Below are 20,723 nucleotides of genomic sequence, written 5' to 3'. Positions count from 1 at the left end.
TAGAAAGTGTTCCTATATGCAAAACAAAAATGAAGAGGGAGAAAATGGTGGTCGAGAAAATGTCTTCACTGGGTAGATACCAGTCTGTACCCAAGTCTAAACTCAAGTATTTTTAAAAATGGGAGGGCATTTTAAAGTCTATTAGACTTTAAATAATTAGACTAATAGATTAGTATTTTTAAAAACAGGAGGACATATTAAAGTCTAATAGATTTTCTAAAACAGAACTCAATCCCTTAATATCTCTTAAGGAATAGTCTACTTCTTGGCTAAAAGACCAGATTGCCCAGATACAAATCTCAGCTCTATCACTTGCTAGCTTGATCTTGAGCAAGTCACTTAATCTGTCTGTACACTACACTCATCTGTAATATAACTGTACCAACCTCACAGGATTACCGTGTGTCTGAAATGTGGTCATATACGTTAAAGTGATTCGAATAGTGCCATGTGCACAGAGCATTCTATGTTAGTACTACTGCAGAGAAAATGCACCACAAATGCATTTAAACTTTAGCATGAATCCAGCTTCATACCAAAATAAGTTGTTAACTTAGTTCTAGCCTCCTGCTATGCCACACATTTAGAAGATTTACCTAGTTTAAAATTAAACCTTTTTAGTACGGTATAACCTTGTAAATTAAAGGTTTACATCTAGTACTTAACTAAAGAAACAGGAATCTGTTCCAAAGCTGAAGAAAAAAATGGAGGAGTAATTGGGAGAGGAATATTCCTAAGAATTTTCTCCAGTGGGAATGTGAACTAGGTGGTTTTAGGTGTTGAATTTAGGACCTAGAGCTCAGAGACTTCCTGCAAAGTGAGATGTAACCCCCTTCTAAGTATCAATACTTGAAATATTTCAATTTTACATAGGGAAAGGAAAAGAGATTAGGATAAAAATAGATTTTGAAGCAGTACAAACAGCATTTAATAAAATAAGAGGGGAGACTCTCGTATACCTACTGTATATTAAGAGTCAGTCATTGGAGTAAATGTCTCCAGAAGCTACACTTTGTCTCAGAGCTGAATATGAAAGCATCACATTTACTATGACCAAAAAAGTAACTGTAAGCATCTTTTTTTTTTTTTTTTGGCCATTAATTCCAGTGAATGGACTCTCATTTGTATGAAAAGCTTTCTAAGACCATACAATTACTCCCAAATTTGCCAAGTAATAACTTTTAAAGGGAAACATCAACATTTAGTCTTCCAGTGTCAAACTTGGCTTAATAAATAGAAGCTGTAGACACTGCCATCCTGCAGTCTTCCAACAGAGAAGCTGTTAGCTTACTAAACTAGTAAGAACAGGACAAGAAACTATTGGGGTTACTCAAATAGCTGTTTTTAACTACTAGAAAGACTACACAGGTGGTTCAACAGAATTTACTTGTATATTTTCCATTTTCTGTACTATTTGAAGGCATAGGATAGCTTTGTATAAGCTTTCTACAATACTGTGTTTTAAATTTATCCAGTAAACTAAGATGCAGTACAACTTTTATACAACTTAGGAGATTAAAAAAAAAAAAAATCTCCACAAGAGAAAGCAACTCAGCAGGCCCTGATATTAAAACATTTTTCCAGAATAAACATATGCAATTGCATTAAAAGGCAGTTTTCAAATATTTTAAGTTACACCAAGAATCCTTCCAAGTATCTGCCTTACTAAACCAATGCAACCAATTCTTACTCAGTGTTAATAGTGGGGCGTGAATTTTAATAAATGTTTACTGTTTTACTTTCTTCATTATCAAAAATCTTTTAAAGTGCTATCAAGCAGCAAAGTAAGTTGCATTAGCTCTCTATTCCCGTAGAGGTGCCAATTCCTCATGGCAGAGGTACAAACTGTGAAATTGCAAAAGGTACAGTTTAACAGTAAGTAGTGCATGAAGAAACAGTAACAAGTGGCCTAAATACAGAGTTGGACAGAATCAAACCAGTTATGTCTATAATTGCTCAAGTGAAATGGATATAGTTTCATTCAAACATTCAAAATAAAGTTTGAAAATTATAATTGGTGGTTAGAATCAAATTTGAAGAATTTCTTGATAAAATATAAATCTGTTCTTTTGAAATTGGAAATGAAACTACTATCAATTGATGGAGAGCTAGAGACTTATTAACCCCTCCTAAACAGATAAGGAAATAAGTGACAAAGTCTCTTGCACTGAAGTTATGTATTTTAACAGCTTTACATGTAATATTCATATATAAAAAACTTTAAGTGCTTTTCTCCAATTTAAAAATCTAAAGAATTCAAAAATAAGGCATTCAATATTTGAAAAAAGTACAGATTTACAAAATGTGTATTATTCTGTCATGAAAACTCCACACCAACATTATACACTTGGAAAAAAATACAAACAGGATATATTACAAATTTATGTAAGCAATAACTTAGTTCACACCATGCAATAAAAAGTACATTAATCAAGATACACAAGCTTTTGTAGGTTCTAAACTGAAGGACTTTTTTTTTCTGCAGAATCCTTAAAACCTGTGGCACTTAAAATTTGTTAGCCTTTCTACTGAGAGGTAAATTATACACAACAATGATGAAAAAAATTAACAGACCAGTTGTCTATTATGAATCATTCCAGCTTTGTTCAACAATGGCCGAAACTCTTTTCTCATATTCTCGTTTGTTTTCCTGATAAAGCTGTGCTGCCTGGCTATTGGCTGGACTGTTTGGATTCGGTTCATCCAGCAGAGACTGAAAGGAAAGAGAAAAGGGAAAAAAGGATTAGTTGAATTGCTCTTTACATTAACATGGGTCAGATATGGAGCATAGAGGTTGTATAAAAGAACAAATTACTCAGGAAAGAAATGGCAGATATTAGTATATCTTCTGTATTTTTAGGTCTTAAATACTTTCAGAAATGGCTTGATCAATTTAATAATTTCCTGCTGCTAAAGAACTGACGCTTCCAAAACACAGTACTCAACTGCAGACCTCTAATTTCAAGGAAATTGGAAAAGAATATATATATATATATTTAAGATTTATTTATTCATGAGAGACACAGAAAGAGAGAGAGAGAGAGAGAGAGAGGGAGAGAGAGAGGGGCAGAGGGAGAAGCAGGCTGCATGAAGAGAGCCCGACGTGCGACTCAATCCCGAGTATCCAGAATCACACCCTGGGCAGAAGGTGGTGCTAAACCGCTGAGCCACCCAGGATGCCCCAGAATATTCTTCTTTAACATACTTAAGCATTAGCCAGGAAATAAACAGCTTGATTTGGTTAATATACAATATCTGGAAATAGCACAGCAACTAACATTAGTTAGTTGTATAATATTAATTATTGTATAATAATATACAATACTTGGAAATAGCACAGCAACTAACATTTTCCAAAGTTAAACTTTATTTTTATGGTTTACTTTGCAAATGTCTGATAGTAAGCTGGGTAGGGAATCTTGTTTCCTTTAATATAGAAAATATATACACCTAGCAGCAAGAGAATGAAATAGGGAAGTTCAAAATGTTTATACAATGACTTGAATTAAAGCAGAAATACAACAGAAAAAGTTTTAAAAATATCACAAACCAAAATTTGACTTCTGCTCCTTTTACACCCACATAAACTAAAACATCCCTCACTTTACTTCTAAAACTGTCATTCAGGGTCAACTCTGAAATAATCTGCCAGACTGGTTTGGCAAATGGTTACACTATCTGTTTTTAAAAAAGGATTTCTTGGATGGGGTAACATACTTAATGCTTCTCTGCACTTGGCAGTTTCCTGAGGTCACTATGGTTTTTCTAAGCAATCATCTTTATTTCCAAGAAGAGTTTTCCTTCTCCACATCCTCTAGCTATCCTTGATGGTCATAAATAATACTTGACCTGTGAGAACACTTGATTTACACAAGGACCAGGAAAATGACTGTAGGTTTGATCCAATGTGATCACTAAGAGAAAGGCAGGCCAGGGATGTCTGGGTGGCTCAGTGGTTGAGCAATCCACCTTTGGCTCGGGGCATGATCCTGGGGTTCCAGGATCGAGTCCCGCATCGGGCTCCCTGTATGGAGCCTGCTTCTCCCTCTGCCTCTCTCTATTTCTCATGAATAAATAAAATAAAAACCTAAAAAAAAAAAAAAGAGAGAGAAAGAGAGACAGAAAAGCAGACCAGCTGTCTGAAAATCATGGGATTATCTAAACTGTGATATTGGTTACATGGGTGCTAGGAAGCAAAGTTTGCTCATGTGGTCTTTAGACTGCTCCTAAAGAAGCTGACTCCTAAAGAAGCTGACTATCCCACAGAATTTTGAAAATTCATGATGCAACCTAACATACACTTACCTGAATTGATGTTAAGATAGAAGATACATCATATGTTGGACTCCATCGATTCTGAAGGATATCTAAACATATGCTACCATCAGCATACACTGTAAAGACAATACTAAAATTGGTTACATATTGACTTTATCATATTTAACAGTTAAAGAGAAATCTTTGCCACAAACAGAATGCTTGGCCCAGTCAGAAGTTTTGAACATTATTTACCAAACCCTCTTGTCTCACAGAAAAACCACTGTTATAACTAAGGTCTCTTATTTTGCATCTTTTTGTCAGGAGGCTTTGCTACAATTAAATTTTTTCAAATACCCATCTTCTATACAATCTTTTTAAATCCCCTATTTCTAAATTCCTTAAATAAAGCTCCGGAAAAAAAAATTATTTTTTAACATCATAATTACATTCCCAGAAATTACTTCTAAAACAAGTAAGTGTGAACATACGAAGTTTTATTTATAGGAAGTTCACTGTAATACTGTTTATAAGAGTATAAAATTAGAAACTACCTTGTGGTTCATAAAGAAGTGACTGGCTAAATAATAGTACATTCATATCACATAACCAACAGCAATGTAGCCAAGAGAAATGATACATATCTACCTTCTGTTAACTAATGCAGAAAGACCTCCACAATGCATTACACCTAAGATTCCATTTTTAGAGGATGTCCTTTTTTTTTACAAAATATTTAAATATTTTCATTTGAACCACGTAACTATTTTGACATTTTGTGTAGTCACAAAACATCTGTAAGACTAAATGCCAGAATATAAGTACTGGCTCTCTGTAAATAAAAGGATTCTTGTATTTCAGGATTTGTTTTTACGATATGCATTCCTTTCATACTCAAAAAATAAACTAAAAATCAAGTGATTAATAGATTTTAAGTCTTTAATATTTGGAAGGTTCTCCTCCCTCTGAAACTGAATAAATTTTTTTACCTGCTTGTGGGACTCTGTCTATATGACAAATTTCCATAACTGCTGTGTTGACAAAGAATAAATGCATTTAAATGTTATACTTTCAAACTTTGGAAAGTTTCACGGAGCAAGCCAGATCCTCTACCTAAAGACACAACTAAGTAAGGCTTTTGGGGGGAAGAGGAGGCAAATTATATCTAAATACTGTCATTTCTTTTTTTTTTTTTTTTTAAAGATTTTATTTATTTATTCATGATAGTCACAGAGAGAGAGAGAGAGGCAGAGACACAGGCAGAGGGAGAAGCAGGCTCCATGCACCGGGAGCCCGACGTGGGATTCGATCCCGAGTCTCCAGGATCGCGCCCTGGGCCAAAGGCAGGCGCCAAACCGGTGCGCCACTCAGGGATCCCTAAATACTGTCATTTCTCAGGGCCCTCTCAATCCTCTTCCTTCTTGCCCTCCTGTATATATACTTTCTGGGCATAGTTATTCACTCTCATGGCCTCAATCACCATTCATGTGCTAGCTACTTCCACTTACTAGTTTTTTGTTTTGTTTTTTAAAGATTTTATTTATTCATGACAGACACACGGGGGAGGGGGGCAGAGACACAGGTAGAGGGAGAAGCAGGCTCCATGCAGGGAGCCCGACGCGGGACCCGATCCCAGGACCCTAGGACCACGCCCTGGGCTGAAGGCGGCGCTAAACCGCTGAGACACCCGGGGCTGCCCGACTTACTAGTTTTAGAGCAGATTTAAAGCTCCACTTTAAAGCAGCCCAGTCAACTGCCTAGTATTTATCCCGCATGAACATCAAACTTGGCAAGCCTAAAGAACAATGATCACCCCTGTAAAATCCATAAAAGTACAAAATGATTTTAAAATTCTGAACTAGTAACTACTTCTAAGAAGTAATCCAAAAGCAAACAAGAGGGATCCCTGGGTGGCGCAGCGGTTTGGCGCCTGCCTTTGGCCCAGGGCGCGATCCTGGAGACCCGGGATCGAATCCCACGTCGGGCTCCCGGTGCATGGAGCCTGCTTCTCCCTCTGCCAGTGTCTCTGCGCCTCTCTCTCTCTCTCTGTGACTATCATAAATAAATAAAAATTTAAAAAAAAAAAAAAAAAAAAAAAAAACAAAAGCAAACAAGAAATAAACATCAACTGACAAATGAGTAAACAAAGTATAGTATATACCCATAAAACGAAATTTCAGCAATAAAAGGAAATGGAATAAATATAGTTACAACATGGATGAATCCTGAAAAACTATCCCAGCTAAAAGTAGTAGTCACAAAAGACTATATTTATTATAAGATTTCATTTTAATGAAATGTCCATAACTGGCAATCTTTTTTTTTCTTTTTTTTTTTTAAGATTTTATTTCAAATAGAGAGAGAGAACATGGGCAGGAGGAAGGGCAGAGGGAGAGGGAGAAGTAGGCTTGCCACTGAGTGTGGGAGGCCAATCCAGGCTCTATCCTAGGACACTGAGATCATGACCTGAGCGAGGGCAGATGCTTAACCAACTAAGCCACCCAAGCACCCCCCTAACAGGCAAATCTATAAAGAAACTACAACTGCCTAGGGCTAGGGTGCTGGGAGAAAAGGGAGTGAGTGCCAACTGTCATGGGATTTTTTTGGAGATGAAAATGTTCTAAAATTGATAGGGTGATGGTTGCACAACTCCGTGTACCAAAACTCCCTGAGTTGTAAAATTTAAATGAATGAACAGCATGATACGTGAATTATATTTCAAGTAAAGATGTTTAAAAGGTAGACCAGAAAGTTAATAAAACTACTGATAAAAGACAAAGAGAAACCATTGTTATAATACATTGTTAAATTGTATATAATACAATGTATATATAATACATTGTTATAAACCATTGTTAATACAAAAGGATGAAAATACTACACCTATACACAGATCCCCTCTGCACATTCTACAGTCTTTCCCACCTTGATTTACAAAACCTTACTATATTGTGGGTCAATTCAATAACAAGTCTAAGTCAGACAAAACTAAAGTGGAATAAATGTAAACTGACTCCTTCTAAAACTAAGTTAACTGATGGAGAAGTCCATATTTAAATGAGCAAAGGCTACGAAATGGAAAGCTTAAATATTTTGGAAAATAACTTTTCTAATTTGTAATCCAGAAATATACATGCATTAGAAGTGAACAAGAAGTTACGGAAGAGCATATCAATTACACAGAGTCACTCAGCATTTATGGTAAATAGGAATAAAAAAAATTTCTCCAAATGAAAATAGAAACGAGAAAAAAAAATGGAAAACTATATTTTAAAAAGCCTTAAAAACATATGAACTTAAAAAAAAAAAAGATTTTATTTATTTATTCATGAAAGACAGAGAGAGAGACAGGAAGAGACACAGGCAGAGGGAGAAACAGGTTCTCTGCAAGAGCCCGATTTGGGACTCAATCCTGGGACTCCAGGATCACACCCTGAGCCAAAGGCAGATGCTCAACCGCTGAACCACCCAGGCGTCTCAATGTATGAATTTTTTTACCCAATAATACCACTTCTAAAAATTTATTCTGTAATACTCTCACAGGTATTTGGGAAAATTTTTCAAGAATGTTCAAAGTGCTGTTTAAAATTACAAACAGGGGCATCTGGGGGATTCAGTGGTTGAGCCTTTGGCTCAGGTCGTGATCCCAGGGTCCTGGGATCGAGTCCCTTATCAGGCTCCCTACAGGGAGCCTGCTCTTCCTTCTGCCTATGTCTCTGCCCCTCTCTCTCTCTCTGTGTCTCTCATAAATGAATAAATAAAATCTTTAAATAAAATTACAAAAAACTTGGGGTACCTGGGTGGCTCAGTTGGTTAAGCAACTGACTCTTGATTTTGGTTCAGGTCTTGATCTCCGGGTCATGAGACAGAGCCCCAAGGCAGGCTCTGCTGAGTGTGGAGCCTACTTAAGATTCTTTCTCCCTCTCCCAACTCACGCTCGCAGTCTCTCAAAATAAAATTTAAAAGTCTTACAAAAAAAAAAAAAAACCTGAAAATCACCAACTGGACATACATTAATTATGATAATCGCAGAGAACATTTTGCAGCCATTAAGAATGATGCAAAAGAAAAAAATGATGCAAAGGATATTTAACAAGGAAAGATGTTCAATATATTAAAATAAGTCATTTTATATACATGACCTCAATTTTGTATAAGCATTAATTTGTGTTTTTTAAAAAATATTTATCTGAGAGAGAGAGACAGAAATAGTGAAAGAGCACAAGTTGGGAGGAGAGGAGGGAGAAGCTGACTCTCCGCTGAGCAGGGAGCCTGATGTGGAGCTCAATCCCAGCACCCTGGGATCATGACCCAAGCTGAAAGCAGATGCTTAACTGACTGAGCCACCCAGGCACCCTTTTTTGTGTTTTTTAAAAGCTAAATTTTAAGTGACAAGTTCTTTTTGGTATCCTTCACATTTCTACACATGGATAGTATTTTAAAATCAAAAGTATAGGAGCATCTGAGCTCAGGTCATGATCCCAGGGTCTTGGGATTGAGTCTTGCTTCCGGCTTCCTACAAGGGAGCCTGCTTCTCCCTCTGCCTATGTTGTCTCTGCTCCTCTCTGTGGGTCTCTCGTAAATAAATATATAAAATCTTAAAATAAAAAGTATTAAAACCTTACCTGAAATTTGGAACCTTCTAAAGATTCTAGGGTCCAAAAATGTAGCTAATACTGACATGGAAGCAATATCTAGAAGTGGCCCCTAGCAGTGAGAAGTATGGGTCAACTCTTAAAAGGAAGGAAAAAACTATCCCCACCCCCCATCATTTGTGAAGTTTAATAAAATGTTACTTACCATTTGGATGAAACATTTTGGATAAAAACCTAACAGTTGGTGGTTTATTTGGATACTCTTCAGAAAATTCTATTACTAGTTTAAAAGTACCTAGATAGAAAACAAACCAAAATAATTATGGTAAAGACAAGCATTAATTTTTAATCTCTTCATCAATGAATTCCCAACCCATACTAATTTTTGCACAACCATACAAAAATTAATGTCACTTCTGCCTTAGCACATAAAACATACTAAATATACTTTGATTTACGTTAGACTGGTAACATGCAGCATTGGCAAGCACTTGGGAACACACTTTGATGTGCTATTGGTGGGAATGTGAAACTGCCATACTTTTGGAAAGCAATTTGGCCCTAGCTACTGAAATTTAAAATGCACATTTGGGGAACTACAGCTAGTTTATTATAGCTTAGAAGAGGGTATGTAAAAGATTTCAAGAGGGGTTAACGACCACATGACAAAGGACTTAGATTGGAGGCATGGACATTAATCGAAAAGGTCTCTTCTGTCCACACATGAATCCTTGCACTTAAATATGCCAAAAACCAGTAAGTATTAGTGTAACTGCCTATAGACCAATGTGGTACATTCTGCAAAGCAGTATTTTATGGTCAGTACAGACACAGGCTTTTAAAAAAATTACACATTTCTAACAAAGTCAATCTGTTCACAAGGTACAAAGTAGAACTCTCTCAACTCCCAATTCCAAATCTGTTTTGCAGAAATGACCATTATTACTGGTTTGGTAGGTCTTTTAGACTTCTATTTATTCATTATCCAGAGTTCTTTTATTTTGAAGAAATCCACCTGAAGGTTGGAGAGGTATTTTAACTACAGCCCCTTAAACATACTTGGTAAATTGAGACTTTTTCCTAATGAACTCAATAAAAGACATTCCAGATGTCCCTACAAGGTTCTTCCCTTATTTCATCAATGTAGTTTTAGAAAAACTAAACAATCTTCTCTATTTTATCTGATATTTTATCTTTGCATATTTGGTATACAACCGCTACCTTTTAAATCTTTTAAAATTATTATTACTGTTATTTTTAAAGATTTTTATTTACTTATTCATGAAAGACACAGAGCGAGAGGCAGAGACACAGTGAGAGGGAGAAGCAGGCTTCCATGCAGGAAGCCCGATTTGGGACCTGATCCTGGGACCGCAGGATCATGCCCTGAACCAAAGGCAGATGCTCAACTGCTGAGCCACCCAGGTGTCCCAACCTCTACCTTTTTACATTTTTTTTGCCCTTTGGAAATTTGGGATGAGGGAAGCTAAAGATACAAGCAAAATCTGTTGTCTATTTTATATTCCAACTATATCAGACTATTATGAAACATACAGTTAAATAGTGAAGACAGCCTTGTATCTAACTTGAATTTTGAAGGTTTGAATTTTAATTAATTAAAAAAATGTAATTTTAAGAATTTCAGCCTACAAAATATGGAACAGCCATTTTCAAGTTTTTTCCTTCCACTTTATGGAGTCTCAGGACCCCCTTATACTCCTATTCCCAACCAACACCAAGCTTCCAATGGGAAGTCAACTGAATGTGAAGCTGGAAAGAGATACATGGGACAGCATACCATTTTATGTATTTCCACCAAAGATGAAAAATCATTTCACTTTTAAATATTGGCTCTTTAATAAATAGCCTGCAGAAATTCCCCCAATTTTTAACAATCTGTTCTCATGAACTCGTACAAACTGCCTCCAGTGCTATTGGATGTTAACTATTAGTATTTCCTGTATTAGACAGTATTTAACTTATGAATTTCCTTAAAAAGTAATTTCTATTTTCAATGTGAGGCTGTAACTCATGACCCCGAGATCAAGAATCACATGCTCTACCAACTGATCCAATCACGCACCCCTAACTCAGAAAATTTTTAAAAATTCACTAATTACTGTAAACTCACTACAAAATAACCTGAGTAACATTTAATGAGAAGTAATATATTTCCCCACAAAGTTAGTAAAAAGCTTAGCACTGTTTTACATTTTTTGCAAATCTTAAATGATTGACTTAATACAAGACAGCTGGATTCTCTCAGCTGCCTCTGCATTCGATTTGTTGCAATATGTTGTTTTGGGATGAGATATAGAAGAAAATAAGGCCTCACAAAAATACACAAATGAAAAAATATTTTCATAGTTTTCTCAGATAACTGTAGATACTTTTTTTTGGTTACTATACTAAGGAAGTGGTAAGCTTTTAAAGGTTAGCTGCAATGTAGACTGAAATAATATAAACTTTTTGCATCAGTTAAACTAAAATCTGTTACTCATTGCATAAATGTTTTATCCATCCATAATCTTCTAACATGATACATTGGTCATTCAGAAAATATTGGTTCAATGAATTATACAAATCTTGTAAATGTTGCCACATTTCATTTCACACTATCCATAAACATATAACAACTAGGTAATACTGCCTACTGATGTTTATCAGAGAAGTCTTGAAGTACTGGGAAACCATTATTTTATCAGCAGCAACAATACTGTCAGTTACTTTCCTTGATCTAACAGCTCATTTCAGTCACTTATGAGTCTAAACAGTTGAGTCTAAATTATCAATTTGTCTCTCATTCAAGTAAAAATGTTCCATGAAAAAAAGTGTAAGTTGCAACTCAAAACAATTGCAAAAGTGCTTTGCCTCCAGAAAATCATAAGAGAAGTGTTTTATGTGTATTTCCCACTTAATCACACAGAATATTTTAAAAATGCATACTCAAAAGTCAATAATTAATAATATCTACTTTTTTCATCAAGACGAATTTCCTTTGCTATCAAGACATTTTTAAGCGAAAATGACAGTTTTTTAAAAATGCAAAGAATATGGGGCACTAGGCTGGCTCAGTCAGGCTCTTGATCTAGGGGTGTGGGTTCAAGCCCCACATGTTGGGTGTAGAGATGACTTAAAAACAAAACAAAACAAAACCAGGGACGCCTGGGTGGCTCAGCGGTTGAGCATCTGCCTTTGGCTCAGGGTGTGATCCTGGATTCCTGGGATGGAGTCCCACATCAGGCTCCTTGCATGGAGCTTGTTTCTTCTCCCTCTGCCTGTGTCTCTGCCTCTCTTTCGGTGTCTCTCATGAATAAATAAAATCTTAAAAAACCAAAACTAAAACCAACAAATAAAATGCAAAGAATAGGGGTGCCTAGGTGGCTCAGGTCATGATCTCAGGGTCCTGGGATTGAGCCCAATGGGCTCCCTGCTCAGTGGGAAGCCTGCTTCTCCCTCTACCTCTGCTCCTCCCACTATTTATGCCCTTTCTCTAATACATAAAATCTTTAAAAAAAAAAAAAAAAAAAAAAAAAAAAAAAAAAAAAAGCAAAGAATACAATGACTATTAGTACAGTTTAGAGACAGTCTTAATTTGTACCAAGATGCTAAACTGCATAGGTCCAAGTTTAGCCACTAATGTTTTTGTACCATCACTGCAAACGCTGATAGAGCAAAAAAAGACAAATGTCTTAAATTATAAAGACAGTTTTAATTATAAGGAACCCAAGAAAGTCTCAGGGACTTGAAGGGGGTTTATGGACCACCTGAGAACCCCTGGTACAGTGCAAAAAGCTGAAGTCCTTAGAGCTACTTCTCTTCAATTCCTTATCCCCACTTAGAAGAAACCACTGATAATGGTGTGGTTTATAACCCTTTAATACCCACACACTTGGATATATGTGTTTAGTAAAAATATACGTTTTTCTAAAACTTTGTCTCGAGACATATGTCCAGATTTGCCTTATTATTCTTCAACAAGTACATAATATTCCATAATATAGATACCTCATAATTTGCTTAACCATTTTCCCCTATTAAGCATTCAGGTTATCTCCTTAAAAAATAGTATCTTTGTTCAAATATTTTCAATGGGTTAATTCTGGAGACATTTTGATAATTAAAACAAATCTGTTCAATAATTTTTAAAAATCTATGCTGTAATTAGAGAAAATCTAAGAACCCGATTACAATCAATTTGAAAAGTGCAATTATAAATACGTATCAGGACCAGTTTCCCATTTTCCTGGCTTTTGGTGGAAATACTAAATTTAAGAAGTAAAAAGATTATACACAGAATGCTACTTATGGGTGTCAAAAGCCAACTGTATGTGAAGCTACTGGCAGGTCTTTCTTACTTTCTTTTAAGATTTCAGTTATTTTATTTTTAAGTAATCTCTGCACCAAATGTGAGGCTCGACCTTACAACCCTGAGACAGAGTCACGTGCTCTACTGAATGAGCCAGCCAGATGCCTCAGCTATGAAAGTTTAAGAACAATTTCAGCTTGACACTTTATCAACATAGATAACAATGTTAAAAAAGCACCATTATCCACCATTAACCTACTATCTAGGCCTACAGTTCTACAGCCAAATACCAAAGTAACACAAAGAACTGGCAATGGAGGTGGTCAAGCTGATACAGAAAATAGTTTTAAGTATGTTGGTGTTAACAATTATTTACTTAAACGCAGCGTCCTAGTATTACAGAAAACATAATTGAGAATGACTTACCATCTTCAAAGGGTGTCCCTTCTGGTCTGAAAACAAGAAGATTTCTGATTAAAAGATGTTTCATTCTGCCTTTTCCTAATTTTTTTTTTTTTTTTTTTTTTTAAGTAGGGTCCAGGCCCAATGCAGAACCCAACACAGTGCCTAACTCCAGAGATCTAAAACCTGAGGTGAGGGATCCCTGGGTGGCGCAGCTGTTTAGCGTCTGCCCTTGGCCCAGGGCGCGATCCTGGAGACCCGGGATTGAATCCCACGTCGGGCTCCCGGTGCATGGAGCCTGCTTCTCCCTCTGCCTATGTCTCTGCCCGCCCCCCCCCCCCCCCGCACCGTGTGTGTGTGTGTGTGTGTGTGTGTGTGTGTGACTATCATAAATAAATAAAAATTAAAAAAAAAAACCTTTTAAAACCTGAGGTGAGATGATGAATCAGTTGCCCATACAAGCCACCCAGGCACCCCTCTTTTTCTTGATTTTTAAGAGTCAAAAGGATAAACACACAGAGAAAGAGGGGGCTTATTCTAATGATTTGTGGAGTTTTAAAGATACTGATAGTTTAGTACCATCTTAGCTCTAGATTTTTATAGAGATAGGCATAAAGGATAGCTATTCTAGGTTTTCATTTTAGGGGGGATTTACAAAGACAAGCCTCATAGTTTTAGCACCAATTCAGTTCATAAATACCAACCAGTCACTTTGTAAAAGTATATTCTTAAGAGAAAAAATCATATTTTCAATTCACATCAATAAGATGGAAATGCCCCTGCAAGATAATTATATAACACCAAACCAAGCATCCTGCTTCCCAACAAAGCAACACCTCTTGTTCAAAACAGCTAGAGAACTGATGTAACCAAGAAAGCCACTTTCTTTTGCTCAAACCTTTTCCCTGCCTCCATACCCCAATTTCATCTTTCCTAAGCAGCACCATCAAGCGTTATTTCTTCTTGCAAGGCACATTCAGGACCTCAAAGCATGTTAGCCTGAATTTAATGTAATCTATTTTTAAAAAGATTTTATTATTCATTCACGAGAGAGAGAGAGAGAGAGAGAGAGAGGCAGAGACATAGGCAGAGGGGAGAAGCAGGCTCCATTGGCAGGGGTGGGGTGGTGGTGGTGGTGGTGGTGGTGGTGGTTCCTGCTTGATGCAGGACCCCATTCTAGGACTCTAAGACCTGAGCCAAAGGCAGATGCTCAACTGCTGAGCCACCCAGGTACCCCAAATATAATCTCTTTAGAAGAATAAACTACACTCATTTTTCCACTAGTATTTAATATAGTTTCATAACTAATTCAATGGCTACTCAGAATTGTTTATGAAGGTGTACCTTTAAGGTTTTAGTACAAACCCCTGGTTTTAAAAAGTGTGAAAGAAAAAGAGATCAAGTCCAGAAAAATAAAAGACATAAGGAAATTTTAAATTAAGAGGCATATATATACAGGGCACCCATATAGCTCAGTGGTTGATTTGGGCTCAGGTCATGATCTCAGGGTTGTGCCATGGAGCCCTGCGTTGGGCTTGGCACGTGGTGTGGAGTCTGCTTGAGATTTTCTCTCTCTCCCCCCTCTACTCCTGCCTCTATTAAAAAAAAAAAAAAAAGTGTTATATATATAACATGTGATACATTTCTCATGAATTCTTGCCACACTGGAAGCTCTGGGTATTTTTTAGTTCTTAGTCTTTTTACAGTTCCAAAAGAATGCAAGCATAAACATTTGCTTGGTACAATTTATTCTGTACAATAATTTACCTTTTCTTGTTTAATTTTTATCAGATAAAACCCAAAGTGATTGTAAAATCATAAATAATACAACACAAATTTTAGTTAACTGCAGAAATACTTAACAGAATTTCTTTTCTAATTTACTTTGCAGTTTCTGTAAGAGCCCTCAATTCCACCTCAGCCTCTTTGCCTACTTGCTACATTCACTTTTCTTAAAAGAATTACTATACCTATCATTTTTTATATCTTTCCACTCACCCAAATATAACTGCATTCCACTGCATAATGTTGTTTTCAGATGGTGCGCCACTGACACCCACAGGTGGGTCCTCTTGCAATCTAGAAATCCAGAGTAGTAATTTTCAAAGTTGAACATTAAGGTCGCTATGAAGGCCAAAGAGAACCCTTATGGACTATTCTACCTACTTTAACACCATTTCCTTGTTCTTGTGCTTAGGGGGAAAATAATATGACTTTAAAAAAAAGAAATCAACCACATATATACTTCTTAAACACCTCTCCAAATTGACTAAAATTCCAAAGGCCTTTGGACTCATCCTTTTTTGAATATCAAGCTTAAGATGTACCTTTGAGAAGTGATACACACAGAATGCCATCAACAAAAATTAAAGGCCCCGAGTCCGATTTTCACAGACCACCTTTTTTGGTGCTCTAAAGATGCAAAGACGGTCTGATTCCAAACCACAGCTACCTGTGCAACATGACCACCCCCGCCCCCCCACCAAAACCAAAAAAAGGATCCTCAAGGCAAACACTAAATGACTGAAAACACTTATATTCAATTTAATTAGGAAACTAGTTTTAGGAGAGTAGCCTTCTCCTATTTGCTTCAATTAGCAGTAGCTTTTAAAGTAATCAAGCTTCAGTTAGGTTTTTTCATCAGTCGCTATTTTAAAGATCTGCGCTACAGCTAAATCTACCTCTTTTATCAAGAGACTCGATACAAAGCTACCTTCCAACACTTGTCATAATCAAATTTTTGTAACCTGAAGCCCCTTGGAAAACTACCAAAGGTGCCATGTGTTCAATTCAGAATTAACAGAGAAAGGCAGTAATAAACCAGAGTAACAATGGACACGAACTGCAAGTTTTATTATTTGGATTTCACTCTTCGGAGCTAACGTGAAATTTGATTTTAAGCTTCAGAAGACAAACTTTTAAAACAAATATAGCATTTTATATACATATATCAATATGTAGTGATTGTCACATAGATACTTTGAAATTAGTCTACATAAAAATAGTTCTCTCCAGTCAACCTCAAACACATCAAGCCTCGATAACCAGAAGCCTTAATGGATTTATGCTGCTTCTAGCCCACTGAAAGTACATTAGGAATATATTCAATGATAAACTGCCCAAAGCCTAAAACAATGGCTTCCAAATGCCTCACCTATGGCTTTATAATGGCGAAGTTAAAAGGTTGCTTCCTGGACAGCTAACCCAAGTTTCTATGAGCAGGTCTCCCCAAGAAAACAACAAAACCCCCACAAAACGTGCAGTGGATCGTAATGGTAAGTTTTCTTATTTTTATCGGCCTCCGTACTTCCAAGTATCCAAAGGTAAACTGAAAAAAAGGTCACTTCCTCCTTACTAACCCCAACACCTCCTAACAAAACCCTATTTTACAAAAGGAGGCCGAGCGAGTATCAGGTTAGCGCCAGTCTCAAGGAAGGCATTTTTCCAGACTTTGGAGGCTATAGATAGGGCTTTAGACACCAGGCCACAGAGCTGAGTTCCAGAAGGCCCTGGCAGCCCAGCCCGGGCTCCCAGCCCGAGTCCCAGCTCTCTAAGCCAGTTCTCAAGGTCCTTTCGGGCGGCGAGGGAGAGTCGGGTTTCCGAGGATGGGTTAATAACCCCCGGACCTCGCGCTGCAGACCCCACCCTCGCTGCAGAGAGAATGGGGGGGGGGGGGCGCTTTTCATCCCAACCCTGCCCCTCAGCTAAGACCGCAGAGCCATCCAGCAAAACTGGTGCAGCAAGCAGGGAATATGATTCTGCAAGGGTCTGCTTTGGGGGGACAGAGGAAGGGGAAATGAAGCTTGAGCTCTAGGACTAGACGTCGGGGGGCTGACCCAAGTGGGCAGCGGGGAACCCTAGGACAAACCATAGCCATCTTTTTACTTTTGGGGGAGGGGTACCGAAATTTCTTACGTCGGCAGAGTGAGCAAGGATGAAGGAGTGCGAACCGGGACTGGGGCTGGGCTTCCTTCGGGACCCCTGGGCCCAGAGGAGGCCCTCTTAGGGTTAGGAGAGGAAGGTGTCCCGGATCCCCGCCCTGCAGCCCCATAGCTGTGGGGAGGAGCCGTCATCCAGGCGGAGGTGAGCGCCCTTACCGCTTGAAATCCCGCATGAGCCTCCTCCGGGCCGGAGTCGACATGCTCCCCAGCTGCCCCGCGGTCAGTCTGAAAGAAAAGAGTCCCGCGCAGCCCCCCCACCCCCCGGCGCGGCGGCCGAATCACTGTGGGTCACCGCCGCCGCCGAGGCTGCACAAACAACCCTGCAATGACGTCTCCCTCCGCCGCCTCCAGATCCCTCCGCCCTCCGCCAGTACCACGGGGTGAGGGGGTTGGGGGAGAAGGGCACGGGGCGTCTAGACCCGTTTTGGGAGCTCTGCGGCAGGGCTCTACCAATTTTGGCTTCCTAATATAATAGATAAATTAGTCCTCTCTGTTCTCTGATTGGAGGTTGTGGATTAAGAGACCCCGAAACCGAAACACCATCCTATGCCTCCCCCTTTTAGTAGTTTAAGCTCGACCGGGTGGGGACAGAGAGCCGCATCCGGGGCCAGAGATTTCAGGGAAAGGAGGTGGGATGACGTAAGGTCACGTGACCGCCGGCGGCGTTGTCAACAATCCACCCCTGAGGGGGAGGGGACGAAGTATCTAGAACCACGTGTCCCTATGACGAGGTTGGAACGGATCACGTGAAAGTGTCGTCTGAATCTGAGTCTCAGGTCTATGGAGCGGGTAGTTAAGTTTATGGGGTTGAGGGCGGGTATGGGTCTTTAGTAAGTTTTCCCTCCAGTTTCATGAAAAGGGTCTGCGGTCGTGGCGGAAGCAAAAGCTTGTTTTGCTTAAGTTTTAAAAACAGCTAAAAGTAATACGGACTTAAAATCTTTTCTGGTTGATTCAGTGGCTTATCAAATCTGGTACCTGGGGCAGAGTGAGGGAACCTCTGTTTTTCATAATTAGCCCAGCATTGAAATGTTGAGGCCCACACCAACTAAAATTCCCCGAAATGCTTCCATGAGGCCACCAAAGAGCCTGTATGTGCATCACAATGGGGTTTGCAGGGTTGGAAATTCCGAAGACAAAAAAAAAATGGTATAGAGATTGTCTTAAGGTTTGTTGACTATCTCTATGGAATTACAGAATTTTATTTTAACATAAGCCTCCTCTCATTTGAGGATTGGTGTCAAAATGTGTCAAAGTCCATGACTGGCTAAGATAGGGTACATGGAGATGAGATCGCAAAGCATTTAGAAGGGTGGCTGGTTGTCAAGAAAGCCTAAAAACTTGGATGTGGGGAAGAGATTTTGCAGACGTGGGTGGGAGTTATATAGCTAACCTGGATAACTCATTTCAGGTTTCCTACACCAGCAAGTAAGGTGCAGATGGGTCTGAGATGTCCACCAGGTTGCTCAGAGGTGTTGAGTTCCCTCCTTCCATTGCCTTTGATTCCTGGCCTCAGGGCTTTGCTGGTCTGGAGGACTCTGAACACCTTATATCCTTCTGGGTAATTCTTCAGCCCAAGGCATAGTGGGAGCGTTGCACCAAGTTGCCCATAGTTTCCTGGAAACTGAAAGCGTTAATTTCCCTCACTTTCTTGCTGTCTCCTTTTCTCAAAACCCTGAATTCTATCTTTTGCTTTTATAACTTCATTGGTGATCAAGTAAGCCAAACCTAACTCTTGATAGGTTCTGCGATGCATCCACAAATGAAATTCTGAAAGTTAAAAGCTGAATATTCTCATCTTTTGCCTCCCACAGTAGCGATCCTAATTCTCACCATAGCTAAGGATGAAGACATACGGGTCAGTATGTATGCAGTAAAATGCCAAAGAAAATCTTCAAAAAATATCCCTATTGGATCATTAGGTAGCAATGTGTAATTGTTCTGGAATCTCACAGTGTATGGAGGCTGTCAGGCCAGCAGAACCCCATGTCTAGTTTTTAAGCAATTAGATAATGTTTATCCCCCTTTTGCTGTGTCCTTTTATGTCGATTTGTTTTCTCAAGGAGGGCGTTTCTAAAAAGGAGTACTACGAGTTCGAAAAATTTCTAAGCATATAGCAAGTGTTCAAGAAACATTAAGAACCGTCTTAACCCCGTCTTAAGGATGAATGCCGACCCCTGTGGTCGAACTCAGGTCTATGGAATATTAATATAAATAGGTAACTTAGACGACCGTAATTACACAAGACTTCCTTGGAAGACTTGTTTTACAATGTGTCTCTATTTCACGACTCAAGCCATCCTTTTAGGACCCAGCACCTGCGGCATGTTGTTCTTTGGCCTGGGAGCAAGCCTCCACCCTTCTCTAGGAGACAGACTCTCGGGGCAGTAAAATGTGGATCCTCCCCTCACCTCTGCTCAAAACTCAAAACCAACCTTGTGAGTTGGTCTCAACCCATATAATCCCCACCCCGACCCCCAGAAAGCTTTCCCTGAGCCTAAGCCCACCGGCAACTCATTTTCAACCCTTTATGATTTTCTCTTCCGGGTCGGGCCGGGCCGGGCCGGGCGGATGTTCCTGTCTTGCGCAGTAGGTCCCGAGCGCGGGGGGTCTGCGGCGCCGTTGCCATGGTAGCGGGCTGCCGGAAGCTAGCCGCGCTCGCCAGCTCGGAAGCCTCGGTGTCCGGTTGTTCAGCCGGGTCTGCGCGGAGCCAGGCCGGCGGGGCTACAGAATGGGCTGAGAAGTCGGCGGCTTGACCGGACGAGGTCGACTGCGGGGGAAGGGGCGCAGCGCAACACTGGTCCGGGACCATAAGACGTCGGGTTTGAGGAGCCGGTGGGGCTGAGGTTTTCTTGGGTCCGGGGGCCAGAGCTGTAGGTGACTTCCGCCTTTCGGAAACCGCGCTTTTGACGGGGGTATGGCAGGAGGTGTGCGGACCACGCTCCTGATGGACAGGTGGCACGTAGTGAGGGGCTCTGAAGCCTTCGTGTGGACGGGGATGCCTGAGGCAACAGGAAGCCCCCTCGTGGCTGTGAGGTGTGCAGCCCCACACAGACACCCTCCTGCCTCGTGGGCGGAGTTCCCCAAGACGTGCAACCGTCTGTGGAAAAAGAACAGTTTTCGCGTTCACAAATGTCAAAATACGGGTTTATTGTGGAGATGCATTGGCCAGCTTGTACGCATGAACGTACAAATGTCTAACTTTTTTTTTTTCCCTTTCTT

General features: G+C 39.4%; 3 protein-coding genes across 24 annotated transcripts in view; 1 reads left to right on the top strand and 2 right to left on the bottom strand.

The window, feature by feature from the left end:
• Window positions 1-1,326: 1,326 nt before the first annotated feature.
• UBE2B (ubiquitin conjugating enzyme E2 B) lies at window positions 1,327-19,038 on the bottom strand. The gene is made up of 7 exons (XM_038552182.1): window positions 18,895-19,038; window positions 17,661-17,729; window positions 15,562-15,642; window positions 13,588-13,613; window positions 9,058-9,147; window positions 4,306-4,394; window positions 1,327-2,713 (listed from the first exon to the last, which is right to left on the bottom strand). Exons 2-7 carry the CDS (start codon window positions 17,702-17,704, stop codon window positions 2,585-2,587), a joined length of 459 nt encoding a protein of 152 aa, XP_038408110.1. The 5' UTR covers window positions 17,705-17,729; window positions 18,895-19,038; the 3' UTR covers window positions 1,327-2,584.
• The window catches only part of CDKL3 (cyclin dependent kinase like 3), a 108,958-nt gene continuing 106,393 nt past the window's right edge, over window positions 18,159-20,723 (top strand). For 10 of the 22 annotated variants that reach the window (XR_005366682.1, XM_038552174.1, XM_038552169.1 and 7 more), the window contains exon 1: window positions 20,115-20,301. The gene's annotated coding sequence lies outside the window, so the exon portion shown is untranslated. Of the gene's footprint in view, window positions 18,281-20,110; window positions 20,379-20,723 lie in introns of those variants that run through there. The other 12 variants (XM_038552168.1, XM_038552165.1, XM_038552162.1 and 9 more) reach the window with 7 other exon arrangements.
• LOC119876780 lies at window positions 18,988-20,684 on the bottom strand. The gene is made up of 3 exons (XM_038551657.1): window positions 20,646-20,684; window positions 20,009-20,601; window positions 18,988-19,125 (listed from the first exon to the last, which is right to left on the bottom strand). Exons 1-3 carry the CDS (start codon window positions 20,682-20,684, stop codon window positions 19,071-19,073), a joined length of 687 nt encoding a protein of 228 aa, XP_038407585.1. The 3' UTR covers window positions 18,988-19,070.

This window comes from Canis lupus, chromosome 11 (genome assembly GCF_011100685.1).
Source record: "Canis lupus familiaris isolate Mischka breed German Shepherd chromosome 11, alternate assembly UU_Cfam_GSD_1.0, whole genome shotgun sequence".
Taxonomy (NCBI): Eukaryota; Metazoa; Chordata; class Mammalia; order Carnivora; family Canidae; genus Canis; species Canis lupus.
The sequence above is the reverse complement of the archived record's forward strand: the minus strand, read 5'-3'. Positions and strand labels throughout refer to the sequence as shown.

Excerpts from the sequence above, each read along its gene's own strand:
- UBE2B (XM_038552182.1), bottom strand. The coding sequence starts at position 17,704 with ATGTCGACTCCGGCCCGGAGGAGGCTCATGCGGGATTTCAAGCG. Across the intron at positions 13,614-15,561 it reads TGGAATGCAGTTATATTTGG|ACCAGAAGGGACACCCTTTG; the intron begins GTGAGTGGAAAG and ends TCTTGTTTTCAG. Across the intron at positions 9,148-13,587 it reads AGGGACACCCTTTGAAGATG|GTACTTTTAAACTAGTAATA; the intron begins GTAAGTCATTCT and ends TTTTCTATCTAG.
- LOC119876780 (XM_038551657.1), bottom strand. The coding sequence starts at position 20,684 with ATGCGTACAAGCTGGCCAATGCATCTCCACAATAAACCC. Across the intron at positions 20,602-20,645 it reads TGCATCTCCACAATAAACCC|ACGGTTGCACGTCTTGGGGA; the intron begins GTATTTTGACAT and ends CTTTTTCCACAG. Across the intron at positions 19,126-20,008 it reads GGGTTGAAAATGAGTTGCCG|TTTCCAGGAAACTATGGGCA; the intron begins GTGGGCTTAGGC and ends TAACGCTTTCAG.